Genomic DNA, 16,486 nt, shown 5'->3' on the forward strand with positions numbered 1-16,486 from the left:
TTTACCAATATAATGTGTGCTTACATATAAAAGTATACATCCAAAGACAAATATCGGTTTGTACTTTTATTTATTTTTGTGCAAAATGCGCCATTAAATTGTATAAATAGATCTTTGAAAAGCGCACAGGGCGCTGAGTCAACGAGTGCCTCGAACATTAACCTCATTAGAGGATCGAGAAATGAGTTTCGATTCTCTAAAGAGTGCGAACACACTGTATGGCTTGGTTATGTTTATCGGGTGTGGTCCATAGCCGCACCAATAACCCTGGCAGTGAACCGAAAAACAAATAAAAAGCCAATAAAGCATGCCTATAACTTGACAAATCCTTGAAATGTCTAAAAATTAAGTGAGATTATTATCAAAATTGTTGTATAAAATGACCAGCTTTCGGGAGATGCGTTTTGATGACTTATTCAAAATTAATTCATTACTATTTGATAGCCTCACCGAGGTGTACAGCCTAACCTTCTTTGTCAAGCACCTCCTGGAATTTCCAGGACTCTCACGTATTGCCGAGGCTCCAGGACCGAACGATGGCCGTCGAATGGGATATATATTTGGTCAGTATCTGGCCAAGCAAAACAAAGAACCGCATGGACATGTGGCGGCATTGACTGTATCCCCGGAATATCGACGCCTTGGACTGGCCACTGCCCTAATGGAGTACTTTTTCATGGTGTCAGACCACAAGGGAGCTTCCTTCGTTAACCTCTTCATGCGAGCCAGCAATATAGCCGCCTATCAATTGTACACTGCCATGGGCTACGCTCACCGCCAAACCTACCTGGACTACTATCCAGATCACCTGGAACCGGAGAATGCCTACGAGATGAGAAAGTACATACCCCGTCCCATGGAGGTTCAATAAGCAGGACATGTGTTTTTCGTATAAATTTTAGTTTTATTTTCGGATTACATAGCTAATTAAAGAAAATCAATTGAGGTGAATTTTTAACGAAAGATCAATTTCCGTTGACGCACAAAGGCTAACTATAAGATCGAATAGGGGCGGACCTCAGTCGTAGGGTCGATTATCACGCATACGCAGTGTTGTCGTAGTACAATAACTTATTTTATTAACAACGAGGACGGAAGCTAACTTCGGCAAGCCGAAGTTTTAATACCCTTGCAGATTTTACGAATTAAAACTTGACTAGACTAGCAACATGAATTAATAAACAACAAAATATTTTATAATTGAAAAAATAAAATTTTAAAATTTTTCACCCTATTGTTCCTATGGGAGCTATAGGATATAGACGCCCGATTGGCACGCGCATTTACCCTAATGAAGGTACGCACAAAAAAATACGATGTGGAAAGTTTCATGGGAATAGCTAAAATTTTGCGCGAAATATCCTGAAAAACGTCAAATTTTGACCGATTTCACCCTATTGTTCCTATGGGAGCTATAAGATATAGACGTCCGATCGGCACGCGCTTTTACCCTGATCAAGGTACGCACAAAAAAATACGATTTAGAAAGATTCATGCCAATAGCTCTTACACTGAGCGAAATATCTTCATTTTTGTGAAAGCTATATCCGATTGTTCCTATGGGAGCTATAGGATATAGACGTCCGATCGGGTCGGCTTTCAAACTTGATCTGCGTACACATGTTTTAGGACGACTGTGAAAGTTTCAAGGCGCTAGCTTTTAAACTGAGCTCGCAAACGGTATTGAAACAGACGGACAGACGGACAGACGGACAGACGGACAGACGGACAGACGGTCAGACGGACAGACGGACAGACGGACAGACGGACAGACGGACATGGCTATATCGACTCCCCTATTGATCCTGATCAAGAATATATATACTTTATGGGGTCGGAAACGTCTCCTTCACTGCGTTACAAACTTCTGACCAAAATTATAATACCCTCTGCAAGGGTATAAAAAATATATATTTGTATGCAATTTTGGAATATTTTAGGACATAACATAAACTTAAAAGTTTAAACTCTTAAATACTGAATAAAAGGTCCACCCTAATGTACACATTGCATATAAGTAGTTTCAACCAAACGCATTGATGTTCGTCTCGTTTGCCAAACAAATCCAATTGCAAATTTCCGTTTCGAGATGGTCAAGGCTTTCGTTGTTGTCTTTTTTATTAGCTACATTTTTCAAAGCAAACAAATTAGAAAATATATATTTAAATATAAAGTGTAGTCTGGTCCGGTTCGGACATGTGTCTGAAACACGCGCAATGATTTTCACAATTTGGCATTTTGCGCAACTTGAAACGCACAGCATCTGAAAATTCTGGTTCAATGTTGTCATATAAACAAATCTTGTTTCCATATGCTTTCTGACATATATTTTCAAGTATTCATTTTTTACTTTGAGCGATTTCAAACTTTTAGTTCAATTTGGCTGGCCGAGTGCAATGAACTTTTTCTGGGTGTTTCATAAACGTTTTAGTCTATATTATTCGTTGTCAAACAGAGCGAATAAAATATGGGATTTTATATAATAGATTTAAAGCTCTATTCGAAGCATTTTCAACCAATCATAATATCCCTGAGTCCGAACAAGTAGATTACGAGCAGATGGTAAAGCAAATTGCCAAAGCTATAGAGCTTATTGATAAAGATTCCCTCCAGGGATTTCTTGTCCACATCGCGGGCCAAAGGCAGCCGCATATCATAACCGTGATCGTTGGCATAAAACTGGGGCATCCATCGATATTTTACGTAGCCCAAGGACTCGTAGAGCCTGATGGCGTTCTTATTCTTCTGCCGCACAAACAAGTCCACATACCAGTCCCTCTGGCGGTCCATCATATCCCTAAGAGTAGTCATCAGACGAGTGGCCAGGCCCAGTTTTCGATAATCATGGGCCACAGCCAGGGCAGAGATATGTCCATGACTTCCACTTAGATCCTTTCCATCGCCAATCTGTTCAGTCGAGTCCTGGATCCGAGTACCGAGAATAAAGCCCACGAGATGGCCGTCAGGAGATTCCTCCGCAAGAACCAGTTCGGGATGCTCAAAGATTTTGGGGAGTACGAATGGCAGGGAATATACTTCAACCAACGGGTCCAGCACAATGTTGTTAAACTGAAACATATCTTCGAGAACGAATACGCGCGGTGTAGTCATGATTCGCAAGGATTTTATTGTAGCTTGAAGGGTTTTTGTTCTGGAATAATTTGAGCTACGTGAACTTGGGAAATGCCTACTTTGTTAATGTCAAATATTATATTTTATTATTTATTCCGCGATATTTAATTTTTAAAAAAATATATTCACTGTAGTTGGACTTTATCTAAACTACCATACCCGCTACCATTTCATATACTTTGCAAACCTATCAAAAAAAGGTGAACCTGGTAGAAAAACGCGGTATACTTTTGGGCATTTCTAAAAACTTTTCCATACTTTTGATGTTGTCATTTTATTGAATCGTTCGCTCTTATTTTATTGCAGCGTATCACGTCTTAGACTAAACGGAATCCTATATTTATTTGATGTTCTTGTAGATCCAGGGCAGGAGCGAAGTGACACGAGTATAGACGCCAGGATATTGACCTTTGCCGCAGCCAATGCCCCAGGATACGATTCCCACCTGGGTGTAACGTCCGCCATCGTTGATGATCATGGGTCCACCAGAGTCGCCCTGGAAATAAGATAGAAAATATCCTTATGATAGGACAAGTTAGTTTTAGACAGTCCACTTACACTGCAGGAATCCTTGGCCGCCTGGCCAGCACAGATCATCGATTCAATAATGCCGCCGGGCGCAGCTCGTCCGTATTTCCTGGCACATTCGGCATTCGCCCAAATCGGGATGTCCACCTTCTGCAGGATCGAGGGCTGAGGTCCGTTCTCCCGCAGACTTCCCCATCCGGCCACCGTGGCCACTTGACCACTGTACGAGCGGGATTGCTGCGATGGCGAGGTGGGCAGGCAAATAGGTTGGATCTCACGGGTGAAGGGCACCGGCTCACTCAGCGTGAGTATGGCAACATCGTTGTGCTAGAAAATTTAATTATTTTATTAAAATATTCAAAATTACCAAGGCCAAAAGTTTAAAAAAATCTATAGAAATTATTCTAATATTATTAATTTAAAGCCGAAAACTGCATTTTATTTATTTTACATTTTGGTCTTTAGTAAAACAAGTATTTGAAAGTTTTCATATTAAAAAGTATTATGGAAATGTTATGAAAAATTCCACGTACCTCAACAGTTTTATTTATTCATTTATTCATTCTAAAATTGAATCCATTTCAATAAAATTTCGGTTGTTAGAGTTTTCAGGGACACACCTGATTAAAGTCTACGAAAAATGTAACTCTTTTGGATTTAAAATCAAAAAAAATGTGATGTCTAACTCTTTTTAATATTTTAAATTAATTTATTAAAAATTTCTTTACATTAAAAAGAATTAAATGCAATTAGTTAATAATCATAACCATTTAATACTGGGACTGGTTTACTGAGAATCACTTACCAAGGTGCTAAATTCGAATCCTTTGTGCCGCACCAGCCGTTTGATCCTGCGCGACACATGCTGCACCTCAAAGTCCGTGCCGATGTTGTAGTCACCCAAATGGGCTGTTAAGGCCGCCACGTCCCACGAGGTCATTCTAAAATGTTTAAAAATGTAATAAACATTTTTAATAATAAATATTCTTTGGTTTTTACCTTGCCACACAATGAGCTGCGGTCAGGATGTGGCTGTTGGTGATGAGGCTGCCGCCGCAGAACTGCTTGCCCGACTTGAAGAGCACCGCTATCCAGGGGAACTCGTGCGGACTGGCATTGATGCCCCCGACAATCCGCTCCTGGTCGGGAGTCACCGGATTCTTGTTGCCGCACTGCAGAGGGAGTCCCTCGGGACTGGAGCCACTCGCAGGACGTCTCGTCGTGGTCGTGGTTGTCACAGCCGTGGTGGGATAACTGGGATAGCTGGGTCGCCTGGTGGTGGTGGGTGGTCTGGTGGGTCCAATAGGTCGCGGAGTGGTGCGCTTAGTGCTCGGAACTCCGCCGGTGGTGGGATGCGTGGGATAATGATGGTTCGGCGGATGGGTGGGCAGCGGTGGTGGCCAGCCCCCAGTTGTGGGCGGATGCGTGGGCAGAGCTGGTGGCCACTGGGCCACTCCACCGCCGAAGGTACCAAATGGCCATTGGTAGGGATAGATTGTGGTTGGTGGCTGCGTGGGAATAGGCTGTTCCACTGGTTCCTCAGCGGGCTGGGGTTCGGGTTCGGATTCAGGAGCATTTCCCTCAAGCGTGTTGACGTCCTGGAAATCCGGCATATCCTCTACACTGTTCCCATTATCAATGGGGTCCTCGGGTCGGGGCTGTTCACCATCCCCTTCACCCTCGGGCATCACATCCACCCTGTCCTCCTCCTCGTCAGCTGCCATCGAAGGCTTCTCCGTAGTGGTGGTCGTGGTCGTGGGCAGTGGAAACACCCCAAATGTATTGGCATCGATGTCTGTGCAGCAGATTCCATTGTTAACTCTGCCCAGCAGATCGAAGAAGTTGCACATGTTGCCGTTGAGGCCAAGACCATTGGTCTGCGGCCACTGGCGCAGGGTGAAGATCGAAATCTGGCGAGCCACCCGATAATACTGGCGACATCCATCGATGCGGACGCATACGCCCCGTTCGCCGCGAGATGTAAGGCACTTGGATCCCTCGCCGGGACCGCCCCAGCCACCAGGTAATCCAGATACTCCACCAGCGCCACCAAGTCCTCCCTGCCACAGCAAAATACTCGGATCGAAGAAAAACTGACGTCGCTGGCGATTCAGATTTGCTGATGAGGAATCTGTAGATTTAAGAAAAGTTATAAAATTTAATTTTTAAGAAGATAAGGTCTTATAAAATATTGATTTTAGTTTATTATACAACAATCATATACAATCATTTTAAAAAACTTATCTTTGCATCCGAGCTTAAGTTTCGTTAAGATAATTATATCATTGTTTTTCAGTGACGATATTGTTCTAAAATTTATGTATGGACTGCTTTAATATAATAGCAATTTTGATCAAATTATAATATAAAGTACAATAATGACTACATGCCTTGAAAATATGGATGGCACTTGGGGAACCTTTTTAAAGGCACTCGAGATCAGGGTTCGTTGAACCCCCGGAAAGATTTGAGCTACATACGCAATTGTCTAGCCAAAAACTATGGTACTTTACAGCCCATTTTTTTTTTTTTGGCCAATCTGTTGCGCTATTGACAAAGCACCCAAAAAAGAAATAAATGAGAAGAAAAAAAGCAAGTGGAGAAAAGACCAAGCCAATATTTGCTTAACATTCGTTCACGTTTTGAGTTTCGGGTCCACGCTTCTCCTCTCCACAAAGTCGAGAGTGATTACTCAATATTTTGACATATTTCGCTGCCCAGAATATTGACAATAAACTTAAGCTCTTTCCACGCGGAATGACAATTGCTGTGCCATTTCAGAGATTTCCGAGATGCTGAACTTGCCGTGCCCCCCACTGCGGCAACTTTCTACTGTCAATTGTCATATATTTGTCATGTCCATTGGCAGCTTCTTAAAATTGGTCTAGGCCTTTGTTTAGGTCGCCGGCTTTATTTGGTTTTTTTCTCTCTTTTCTCTGCTGACAATTGTTGTTGCTATTTAGCATGATTTTGCCATATTTCTAATTTATTACGCATGTTTTGGCCCACATATATAGTTCGAGTGGCTCGATAGAGCATAAAATTTGACTAAATAAGCGATTTGGGCAGTTTATCTTTGGGGTTTTGTTCTTAACGAGCCATTTGCCTTTGTGCCGCTTAATTTTAACGATCTTCTTGACAGCTCTAAACTTTAATGCCTCCGATGAGAGGTGTAAGTTTTATTGATTCTAAATCGAGCATAAAAGCGATTTGTCAGCGGAAGATTGGAGCAGGGAAGTCTCACAAATCTGCACGTGGCTTTTGCTTCGAGTGTCACAACTCTTAATGAAGAATACGTTTAGGGCGTGCCTCGAATCGGTAATAAATATGCATAATTTGTTGTGAAAATTTTCATTTTACAAAGTAAATCCTACACTTGCCGAAAAATGTTAATCCGCTCGGTTGACTCATTCATCAGGAATTGTTAACTGAATCTTATGTTTGTGTGGATCCCCAAAGAAAGTCATCGGTATATTACTCATTTGCCCCAAATAATGTGCTTGAATTGGTGTTTTTATGTTTATTGCTTCTGGGTCATTAATTTGATTCCTTTTAAATTGTTATGACAAGCTGTCAGCCAAAAATCAGCGCAACAAATTCACTTTGATTGATTGAAGATCCTGCTTGGAATTCGACACACTTAATAAGATTTAAGTAGTTAAGAATGTAAATCGTGAAAACAAAACAAGATATATCTAAGTTAAAGAGCTAAAAATTATTCCGATTTTATTTTTTATAGCAAAAATAATACATTTTTTCTTGGAAGTTCTTATAACTTGAATGGTCCTCGAAATACGCCCAACTCAAGATGCAACCTGTTTTCTCTGCTAAACATAAACACTTGATACTAAAGACTTGGAAATCGTTTATTAAGAATCAGGGGCAAGTTACAAGTTCAAGGTCTGCAAGACCGTTACAGCTTGTCTGCTACTGAAAACCTGAATTTCAACGCAGGATCCCAGAGATCGCGAGAACTCGACTTGGAGGTCTACTTTATGGTGGCTCTTAAATTTTATATTACCAACGGTCATATAAACAATATATATCGCGATTCTGATCGAGCAAAGTGGGCAAAATGCAAATAAAAATTAATTTTTAATGAATTTGGCTTGTTAAATCCGAGAAAGGTGTCGGCTTATTGTCGAACACATATCTGCTATACGTTTATGGCCCAATCTGCGAGGCATCCCAAATTAATAGGCTCATGTCGTCGCCCCGAAAAGACATCACCACAGATCACGCCCCTCCATCAAAAGTGCTGTCTAATTGTCTAATTGTTGGCCGTAAATAAGAGAGAATAGATTGGCGGGGACATTGACAGGCGACAGAACACGATCGACAAGCGATGAAGTTGATCCAAAAGTTCACGCCTACATGAGTTCTCGGGTTTCAATTCTTTTTTTTTACACTAGAAAGTTTTCTAAAGGGCCGGGCATAGCGACAAGCCATCGAGGCTGCAAGGTAAACAATGTGAAGACCACTCACTCGTAGAACACAATTTCGCATTTTTTCTCCTAGCTCTAAACGATTTATAGATTTCTGAAGGTCAAACAAGTAATGCTTGGTGCGTGCCATGCATAAATTCTACTGTCGAATCAGAAAAATGTTATTTCGAAGTCGTTGAACTTAAATTTATATTAGTGACGTAAATTGAAGAAGATCTATTGATACGCGTTTTTACAAAATGATACAAAAGTTTAAGACATTTTGGTGAATTTATATTTTAAGTAAAGTTTAAAAAAAAATGTAATAAGAAACAATTTTTACAACAATTTTTAAGCTAAAATCGAATTGTTGGAACCTAATACAATTTTTAGAAAATATATAATCGTACTTAAAATATAATTTGATTTAGACTTTTACTACACCTTTACAGTTTTTAATTATTTCAGTAATTTTTAGTATTCATCGAATTAAAAGTTTGTGCCCTAAGTCTTTCGATAATATTTAAAACCAAAATAATTTTTTTGTCCAGTGGTCGAGGTTTTTTTTAATATCCGAATCCAATCATTTAACTTACCCACCACCGCTCCGCCGTAGTTTTCCTCGGCGGTGGCATTGGCTTTGAACAATCCAGCCTCGGGCGCCGCATTCATTTCACCATTTTGCCACACAGGAGCTGGAACTGGAGGTGGAGCTCCTGCCCCTCCCGAAACGGATCGAAGATCTGCTCCCGAGACAGTTTTAAAATGCAGCAAATGCACACAAAGTAATAAAACTGGCAAAATTGCAAACATTTTGATATTTTTTGCTTTCGCTGCGGTTATATCTTCCCAATTTGTTTTCGTTTTTGAACGTAGGGGCAGACCATATATAAATTGGCTGCTATATAGTATAAAGAACCGCCACTCAGAATATATATCTCTTGGAATGCCAGGCACGTTGCCCCGATGGCATTCACCTGACCACGACTACGATCGCGAAGACGAAGTTCTCGGACTTGGACTTGCTCTGGATCTCAGTACTGGGAACTGGGTACTCGGTACTCGATACTCGATACTCAATACTCGATACTCGATTCTCGATTTATTGTAACGTGCGTTAGACGGCGAGGACCGTCTTCTTGGCTGTGAGGTCCGATCGCTTCTGAGCCAACAGAGGTTCTGGGGTTTGGTTAACAGCTCCGTTTGCCAAACGACGACGACTGCGACGCCGACAGAAACAGAAATGCTGAATGTTCGGCCGGAGCAGCCGAAATGTCAATTATGAACGCGTTTCTTTCGCTGGAACACTTTTGGCCAACTTATTGGGCCGCCTTTTAAATGCACACGCGACGCTGGCCGCCAAACTAAACTAGTTGCTGGAACGCCTCCGTTCCCAATGCCCACCAGGCTTCCAACCCGATCCCGATCCCGATCCCAAAACTGAATCCGATCCGGAACACGCACCAATGTAGACTGAACAGGGCGGGCTACTCACAGCCGCCGGGAAGTTGTGCGACTGCCTACTAATAAAAGAAAAATCCAGCTGCGGTTGCATCTTCTCACTCAGGCTCAGTTGGCCATTATAATGCACTCAGCGAATTTTTTAGGAAATACAATAATACCTTGAAATAAAAATAAAGTAATAAAGAAATGCATAAAACATAATTTTATTTAATATAATATTTTCCCTACACTCATATTATTTTCTTAAAAATTATTTATTGATAGAAATGTAGATTCATTGTATTCAAAAATTTATTTTTTATTCCATTTTTATTTAATTAAAAATATTGCGCTTTTATTCACTTACTAACTAAAAAAATTTTAACTTTTTAATGTAACAAAATAAAATCATTTAGTGACCATAAAACAGCACTTCGAAATTTTTTTGTTTTGTTTGTTTTCTAAACTAAAACATTTGTTTGTTTTTGATTAAATCTGTTTTTTTTTTTTTTAGTTCTCAGTCGTAAATATCCCAAATTAACACGAATAAATGTTTTTAACTAATTCTCCCAACTAACTCTTTTATTTTTTCACTGCAAGGCTAGATTGAATTTCCATTTAAATTCCTTGGTGCACATTGCGTATGGCTCTTCATTTTCCACTCGGCTAGTTTAAGTAGACCCGTTTGATTTCGTCGTCGGCTGATGTAAGTGTTTTTACTAAATAATATGCAAAATTTACGACTTTTAGCGTGCGTTGAACTGCCTGCAAGGAGCGCACCTCTTGACTCAGGATTCAATTAAGTCTACATTAATCAGGTCTCTGTTTTAATCGCATTATCAACGCTGAGATCAGGCGGCGCCTTGGGTGTTAAAAATATCACAAATTAAGTCAATTGTTTCCTGAGAATCGGACAGATCATTTCAATAAAAGCACTCGACCCCAGTCCCACATATTGATCGATGGAACATTAAGTGTCACGGCCTGGACCTTTGCGGGATCAGTTTATTTCAATATTTTGCCAACTAATTGTCTGTAATTGGGAGCCTGGGGGTACAATCGCCCCTTTGATTGATCGACAAGTGGGAGTGTTGAGTATTGTTTTCGAAAAGCGCTTCACGCGGGATTGGTATCGATCGAGTTTGCAGTTCTCAGCATCTTCGAGCTCATTCAACTGGAGAGTCAATTGAATGTTCTGACAAGGGAATTTCACCCACTCGATGTTCAATGAACCACTTGAGTGCTGGAACCGTTGAAATATTTATTTATAGGACAATTAGCTGATTTTCTATCTCTCTAACTCAAGTTCCCATTTTTTTTAAATTTAGCCATTGTGTGCAACCATATACTTTTTTGCACAATGTAAGAATGGTAATGCACTAAGAAATATTTAAATTATTACCTATAATAAAATTTTTTTCAACAACATAACTTCAAATGAACGCATTTCTAAATAAATGGTTTTACTAAATAAAAACAGATATAAATTTAAGAATGTTGTCCTATATTGCTTATTGTCCTATATTAAGCTTTCCTATGCTTACATTAAAATAAACAACATTAACCTTCACCGAAATTATCCCAGACCGACTCGTAAAATACATGAGTTTTAACTGTTTTACATTTAAGTACGAAGAGTGTGATCATCTGAAAGAGAGCCTACTTTTGGGATCAAAAAATAAAACTTTCAAAAGCTTTTTTAGCAAGAATAAATTATAAAAAAATAAATAAAACCTCTAAAAATATTTTTGAAAAGAGCATTTATTTTGAAATTTTCACATAGCTTCTCTTTTTGTTCAGAATGGATGACATAAATAAATACAAATTGGTTATGTTTAAAATAATTCAAAATGATTGCCAAATCGTTTGTGCGTAGAAAATTATTTGGAAACAGCGCTTAAGTTAAGATTGTAATTGTAGACATTAGGCTAAAACTAACTACAGGCTAAGTAGTCCTTGAGCATAGGTTTCGTGCCTCATTGAACCAGGAATTTCTCGATGGGAACCTTGGCGAAGAACTCGTTAATGTGGGCAATCAGAATGGGAGCCCATTGCTCGCGGGTGGCGGGAATTCCGACACGGGTGATTTCGGGCAGATTCTCATTGACCAGATTCAGGATCATGGCATCTACGGGGGAATTAAATCAATCAGAAATGGGAAATAATAAGGGAAAGTGATGGACTTACTCAGATTGCGATCGGAGAAGATGCCATTGGCCACCACCTTGGCATCGCCGATATTGACATTGGCATTCAGGCGATGTAAGCTGAGACGCTGCTGACCACTGGGCAGCTGTTCGATGTGGCCATCGGTCAGAATGGTGGCCTTGATGTTGTCTGGGGGAAAAGCGAAAGTATCAGTAACCACTCAGTCCACTCACATTAACCCCGGACACTCACCTATGGTGATGTTGAAGGGTCCCTTGGGCACCAGACGCAGTCCTCCGAACTTCACGTCCGCCTTGAAGTGTCCTCCGGCCTTCAGTTGCGGCAGTTCAACGCCCAGTTTGATTATAAAGCCGCTGTCCGTGAAATTGGCAGCCACACTGTTCACCTGCAGCTGACTGATGCCATAGATCTCCATGTTCTTGATCAGCAGTCCACCCTGGATGCCATCGTTTGTGTACCGAAAGATGCCCCTCTTGTAGAAGTACGGGTCAATGGAGTCCATGTTGAATTGCGGCACTCCCTGGTACCTCAACTTGGGCGCAAAGGTCTGAATCAAGCCGCGTATGCATTCGTTGAGATCGGCCGAACTGAGACTACAGGGTGTCACCTCGTTCGAGCCACTGGACACGATGGCTGGCGGCGGTGGAGCAACTGAAAGGCGAAAGTGATGCGGGATTAGTTCACAAGTCGGTTAAGTCATGGTTAGCCTTAGCCTCGGTTGTTAAGTTCGTCGAGGCATGGCATAGACTAGCGCCCTGACCAAGGGGGGCTTATAACTATTATATTTATTTCATTTTTCACCAACTGTGCCACCCAACCAGGCATGACAAAGTGTCCCAGTCGCCACGTGTCTTCTGTCATAGCCAAATGGGGTTTATGTCAGGGTGGCACTGGGTGACGAGGTTTTGAAAATGATCAAGGAAATGATTTTTTTTTTAAATTTACAATAATAGTAATTATTATAATTGTGATGATTACCTTAAAGAAATTTTAGAACTTAAATTCTTTCTAAAAATAGTAATAAAATAGGAGAAACTAGTAGAACAAACAAAACTGTCTGTGTAAAATTATATTTTCTTTCAGAAATGTAATCAATTGCAATCATAGTTATAACTTGTTTCGCTTAATCTTTTTATTATCTTTCAGCTAGTAAAAACAAATCTCACAAAAAGCCTGTTGTTAAATTTAAATTCAGCTTGAAACGATATTTAGTCACGCCACTAATTGTTTTTATCTTCTCCTTCTAATGACAAGCGGAAAGCAATTATTTTAATGTTCCTTGGCAAGGCAATTCCGAATTTAAAAGATATGAAAATGAATTTAAAGCTTGCAATTAGGCATTTGAAGAATGAGACAAACTTTGGTTAATTTAAAGCCGAATTACGCACGTGAACAGCCCTATTAAGTCATTTGGCTTGAGTGCCCCGAAATTTGTTTTGTTTTACTTTTTTACATTTTCCCTTTTGTTTCAGCCGACAAGTTCAATGTCAAAGGTGAGCCAAACAACCGCATGTTGTTATTATGTGCTTCATAATTATAATAATATTCAGCAGTCGAAATGTCAAAACTAAGAGGTGACAGAAAAGGGTTGTGCGGCAGCCAAGTTCGTTGCCTAAGTCCTTTGTTTGCCCAAGCAAATGTCAATAAATTTGTGCTCGCCATGATTTATTTTTTAGTACCTACTCGCTGCTGTGTTGACGGTTTTCTTTGCGCAATTAGAGACAAGTTACAATTGCAGCTTTCAATTTTGGCACAAGCCCAGCAGCGCCGCTTACGCATTGATGTAGGTCAGTTTTTCAGTCAGCTTTTCGCTTTATGTCAGCTCTCGGTGGTCTCTTGATAGTCTTGGTATCGCTATATAGCGACAGCAGCCGGTTTCGGATCGGATTTAAGCCTCGTTGTTGCTTTTGTTGACGCTGAACTCTTTTCGCAACAGAGCAAACAACACAAACGCACACACACTGGCAAACACCTCGTGGTTGATTAAATTAATGTAATTGGCAATATTTCACAGTGATTTTTCGAGCCTGCATTATCTCGTGTTTATTCTGCATTTATAACTCGGCCCCGGACTTGCGTCACAATTTCTATTTACCCCAAAGATTTGCGTCCCAGCTCAGCTAAGCTTGATAACTTTTACCGAAAAGTGAAAAAAAACATTTGTAAGTATGTCAAGTTCAAGTGGCACAGGCGATGACTTGCTTGTCGCTTTATTTTACATATTCCACTTGCCATTTCAAAAGCGTTAAAAAGCGAGATAAATAAAAAGATTTTACTGCAAATACACTTGCTAATTTCTATTGCAATTTCTGGACTTGGCTCTTAGCAAATCTCATTAAAAACTACTCTTTTACGACTGCAGTTTCTCAGTATTTTTCCCAATTTCGTTCGTTTTTTGAAGGTTACAGGCCTATAAAAGTGGTGTTAAGTGTATGCACAAGAAGCTTACAATGAGTAATCTAAACCGATTGGCATGGACGGCACACCGGACAAGGTCTGTGCTGAATTTAAAATAAGAAATCAATTGTCGGTGAAGCGTAGAGAGCAAATGAAGAACTACAGTCGAAAACAGGAAGTTGGATTGTAGCCAAAAAAGACTAAAAATGTATTCAATGTATTCAAATGTAAAGTTTCAAATAAATAAAAAGAAATAACAAAGTTATAGATTAGAAAACTGCCTTTTTTCTGTTTTTACTGAGAAATGCAAATGTAATTATAATATTGATTCATAAGCTTTACATTGTATTCCATATTAAAGTCAGTGTTTATAAAATTAGTTTATTAATTTTTCTTCTGCTCGTATCAATATTGTAGTATTCATTTCTGACATAAGGAACAGTTAAAAAAAAACTATTAGAAATATTAAGACAACAAAAAAAAAATTAAAAATTTTAAAGCAACAAATAGGCAAATAAAAACATTGAAAATAATACAAATAAAATTAATCAACCATTTTAGCTTGAATGCCAAGCGACGCACAGTTTTCCCTTACATTCTGCTGCACCCAGGCACCCAAACAAACAAAAGACTTAGACAACGAACTGTTTGACCTAAGCTGATTTAATTAATGTAATGTATATACTTTTGAGGGCGTGTGCTGGGAGTGACATTTGGTTTGAGTTTGGTTCAAGTTCTTGTCTTGGGTGCAAAAGCCAGTTTAAGTTTACCTGCATCACCGAAATCGATTGACCCTGCGGGCAAAGCCAAATCGCTGTCGGAAAAGCTCGGAGATCCCGCCGCGAACTCCTCGCCCGGATTGGAATTTGGATTTGAGTTCGGATTGGGATCGCTGCTGAAAACACTGGGTGCGGAGGTTGGCAGCGTGGCCGCGTCGCTTCCACTTCCGAGTGCCAAGGCGGCCAAAACGGGGAGCGAGATGCAAAGTAATTGCATTTTGGGGCTTTTGGATTTCCTTTGCCGCTGCAAACTCGTTTCAATTGATTACTGGACTCTTTCTATTTTGACTATTTTCGTGTGACTTGATTTTAAACACACGAATGCAGTCCAGACGGTAATTTCGGTTGTCTCCGTTTTTCCTTTTTTTATTTGCGTAATTTTCGCAAACCGGCTTCACTTTTATTTCTTCACGAGCGCTTTTTACAGTTGCTTTTTTTTTTGGTTTTTTGGTTGGCTTTTCGGTTTTTTCGGTTAACTGCAATTGTTGCTGCAATTGCTGCACACACGGACACAGAGATGCACACAATCTCAGCCAGCTAATTGCCAAACTTATCCGCAAAAAAGGGGCAAACGAATTTAATTGACTGAGTTGACGGCGCGTTGCTTGCAAATCTTGAAATGAGCGCTGCATAAAACTCACGTTTATTTATAGTTTTCAAGCTGCCCGATTTTTGAGCTCGTTCAAAAGTTTTTCCATGCTGCTGCCGAAGCCGAAAGCAAACAGCAACAACATATAGCTAAAAGAGACCCCAATGAAATCGGTCGTTTCGAAGGCTTTAGGCCGTCACATCACGAAGCCAAAGCCGAACTCAAAAGCTCAATTCGCCAAAAAAAAAGCTTATTGAGGAGAACCTGCAGTTTGAGAGCCACAAGTACCAGCATATGGGGTTTAAAAATAATACAATTTTTTAAATAATTATTTATTGTTAGGTATTATACATATTTTCCTTGTTAATGTTATTTTATTATTATTATAGAAAGACGGGTTTATTTCTTCTTTAGCAAATCCCTTTTCTTTTAAAATATTAAAGGCTTAAACGAAAATGTAACCAATTTAAGAGTTATATTTGAAAGACTAAGAGTTGTTCTTAAAATTAAATTAAAGCATTAAGAAGACTATACCAAAAAATATTTAAATATATTCATTATATTTAAATAAATAATTTAATTTAATCTATTAATAATCGTGATATTATGTAAAATCCACAATTAAGTAAATACGTTATAAATATATTTTTTTCATATATAAAATTCAATTTACCTATTGTTTTTCTCTTATAAATTGTTCAAATTGTGTTCCTTCTTTTTTAATTTATTAAATGGAAATTCCTAACCAAATAATATATATGCATCCGTCGGAAGATTGTTCCCACAAATCTGCACTCATAGAAATTTTCCGGTAAAATCGCCCTAAAAACAAGGAAAATCGCCCTAAAACGGGGGTCAATGGCGACTAGGCAACAAAATTAGGGCAAATTGCCCTAAAAATACGAGTGAATTTGTCATACATTTAGGGCGATTTTTGGTAGATCTAGGGCGATTTTTCTATTTTCAAAGGTAATTGCCCTAAAAATAAGAAATGAGACCCTTAAACTAATGGCAGTTTCCTTTAA

At 39.5% G+C, this 16,486-nt stretch overlaps 4 protein-coding genes across 4 annotated transcripts; 1 reads left to right on the plus strand and 3 right to left on the minus strand.

Moving 5' to 3' along the window:
- The first annotated feature begins 303 nt into the window (after positions 1-303).
- On the plus strand, positions 304-1,053 carry LOC108058359 (N-alpha-acetyltransferase 20). Its single transcript, XM_017143053.3, has one exon. The coding sequence runs from the start codon at positions 380-382 to the stop codon at positions 869-871; it is 492 nt and encodes a 163-aa protein (XP_016998542.3). The 5' UTR covers positions 304-379; the 3' UTR covers positions 872-1,053.
- A 1,026-nt stretch (positions 1,054-2,079) lies between these two features.
- Positions 2,080-3,198, minus strand: Naa20B (N(alpha)-acetyltransferase 20 B). The gene has a single exon (XM_017143052.3). The coding sequence runs from the start codon at positions 3,109-3,111 to the stop codon at positions 2,512-2,514; it is 600 nt and encodes a 199-aa protein (XP_016998541.3). The 5' UTR covers positions 3,112-3,198; the 3' UTR covers positions 2,080-2,511.
- A 162-nt stretch (positions 3,199-3,360) lies between these two features.
- l(2)k05911 (lethal (2) k05911) lies at positions 3,361-9,124 on the minus strand. The gene is made up of 5 exons (XM_017143051.3): positions 8,681-9,124; positions 4,660-5,791; positions 4,466-4,601; positions 3,691-3,987; positions 3,361-3,628 (listed from the first exon to the last, which is right to left on the minus strand). The coding sequence occupies exons 1-5, from the start codon at positions 8,895-8,897 to the stop codon at positions 3,473-3,475; spliced, it is 1,938 nt and encodes a 645-aa protein (XP_016998540.3). The 5' UTR covers positions 8,898-9,124; the 3' UTR covers positions 3,361-3,472.
- A 2,146-nt stretch (positions 9,125-11,270) lies between these two features.
- On the minus strand, positions 11,271-15,477 carry LOC108058371 (uncharacterized). The gene is made up of 4 exons (XM_017143065.3): positions 14,864-15,477; positions 11,928-12,347; positions 11,715-11,864; positions 11,271-11,655 (listed from the first exon to the last, which is right to left on the minus strand). The coding sequence occupies exons 1-4, from the start codon at positions 15,087-15,089 to the stop codon at positions 11,504-11,506; spliced, it is 948 nt and encodes a 315-aa protein (XP_016998554.3). The 5' UTR covers positions 15,090-15,477; the 3' UTR covers positions 11,271-11,503.
- Positions 15,478-16,486: the final 1,009 nt, after the last annotated feature.

Source organism: Drosophila takahashii, chromosome 2L, assembly GCF_030179915.1.
Source record: "Drosophila takahashii strain IR98-3 E-12201 chromosome 2L, DtakHiC1v2, whole genome shotgun sequence".
Classification (NCBI taxonomy): domain Eukaryota; kingdom Metazoa; phylum Arthropoda; class Insecta; order Diptera; family Drosophilidae; genus Drosophila; species Drosophila takahashii.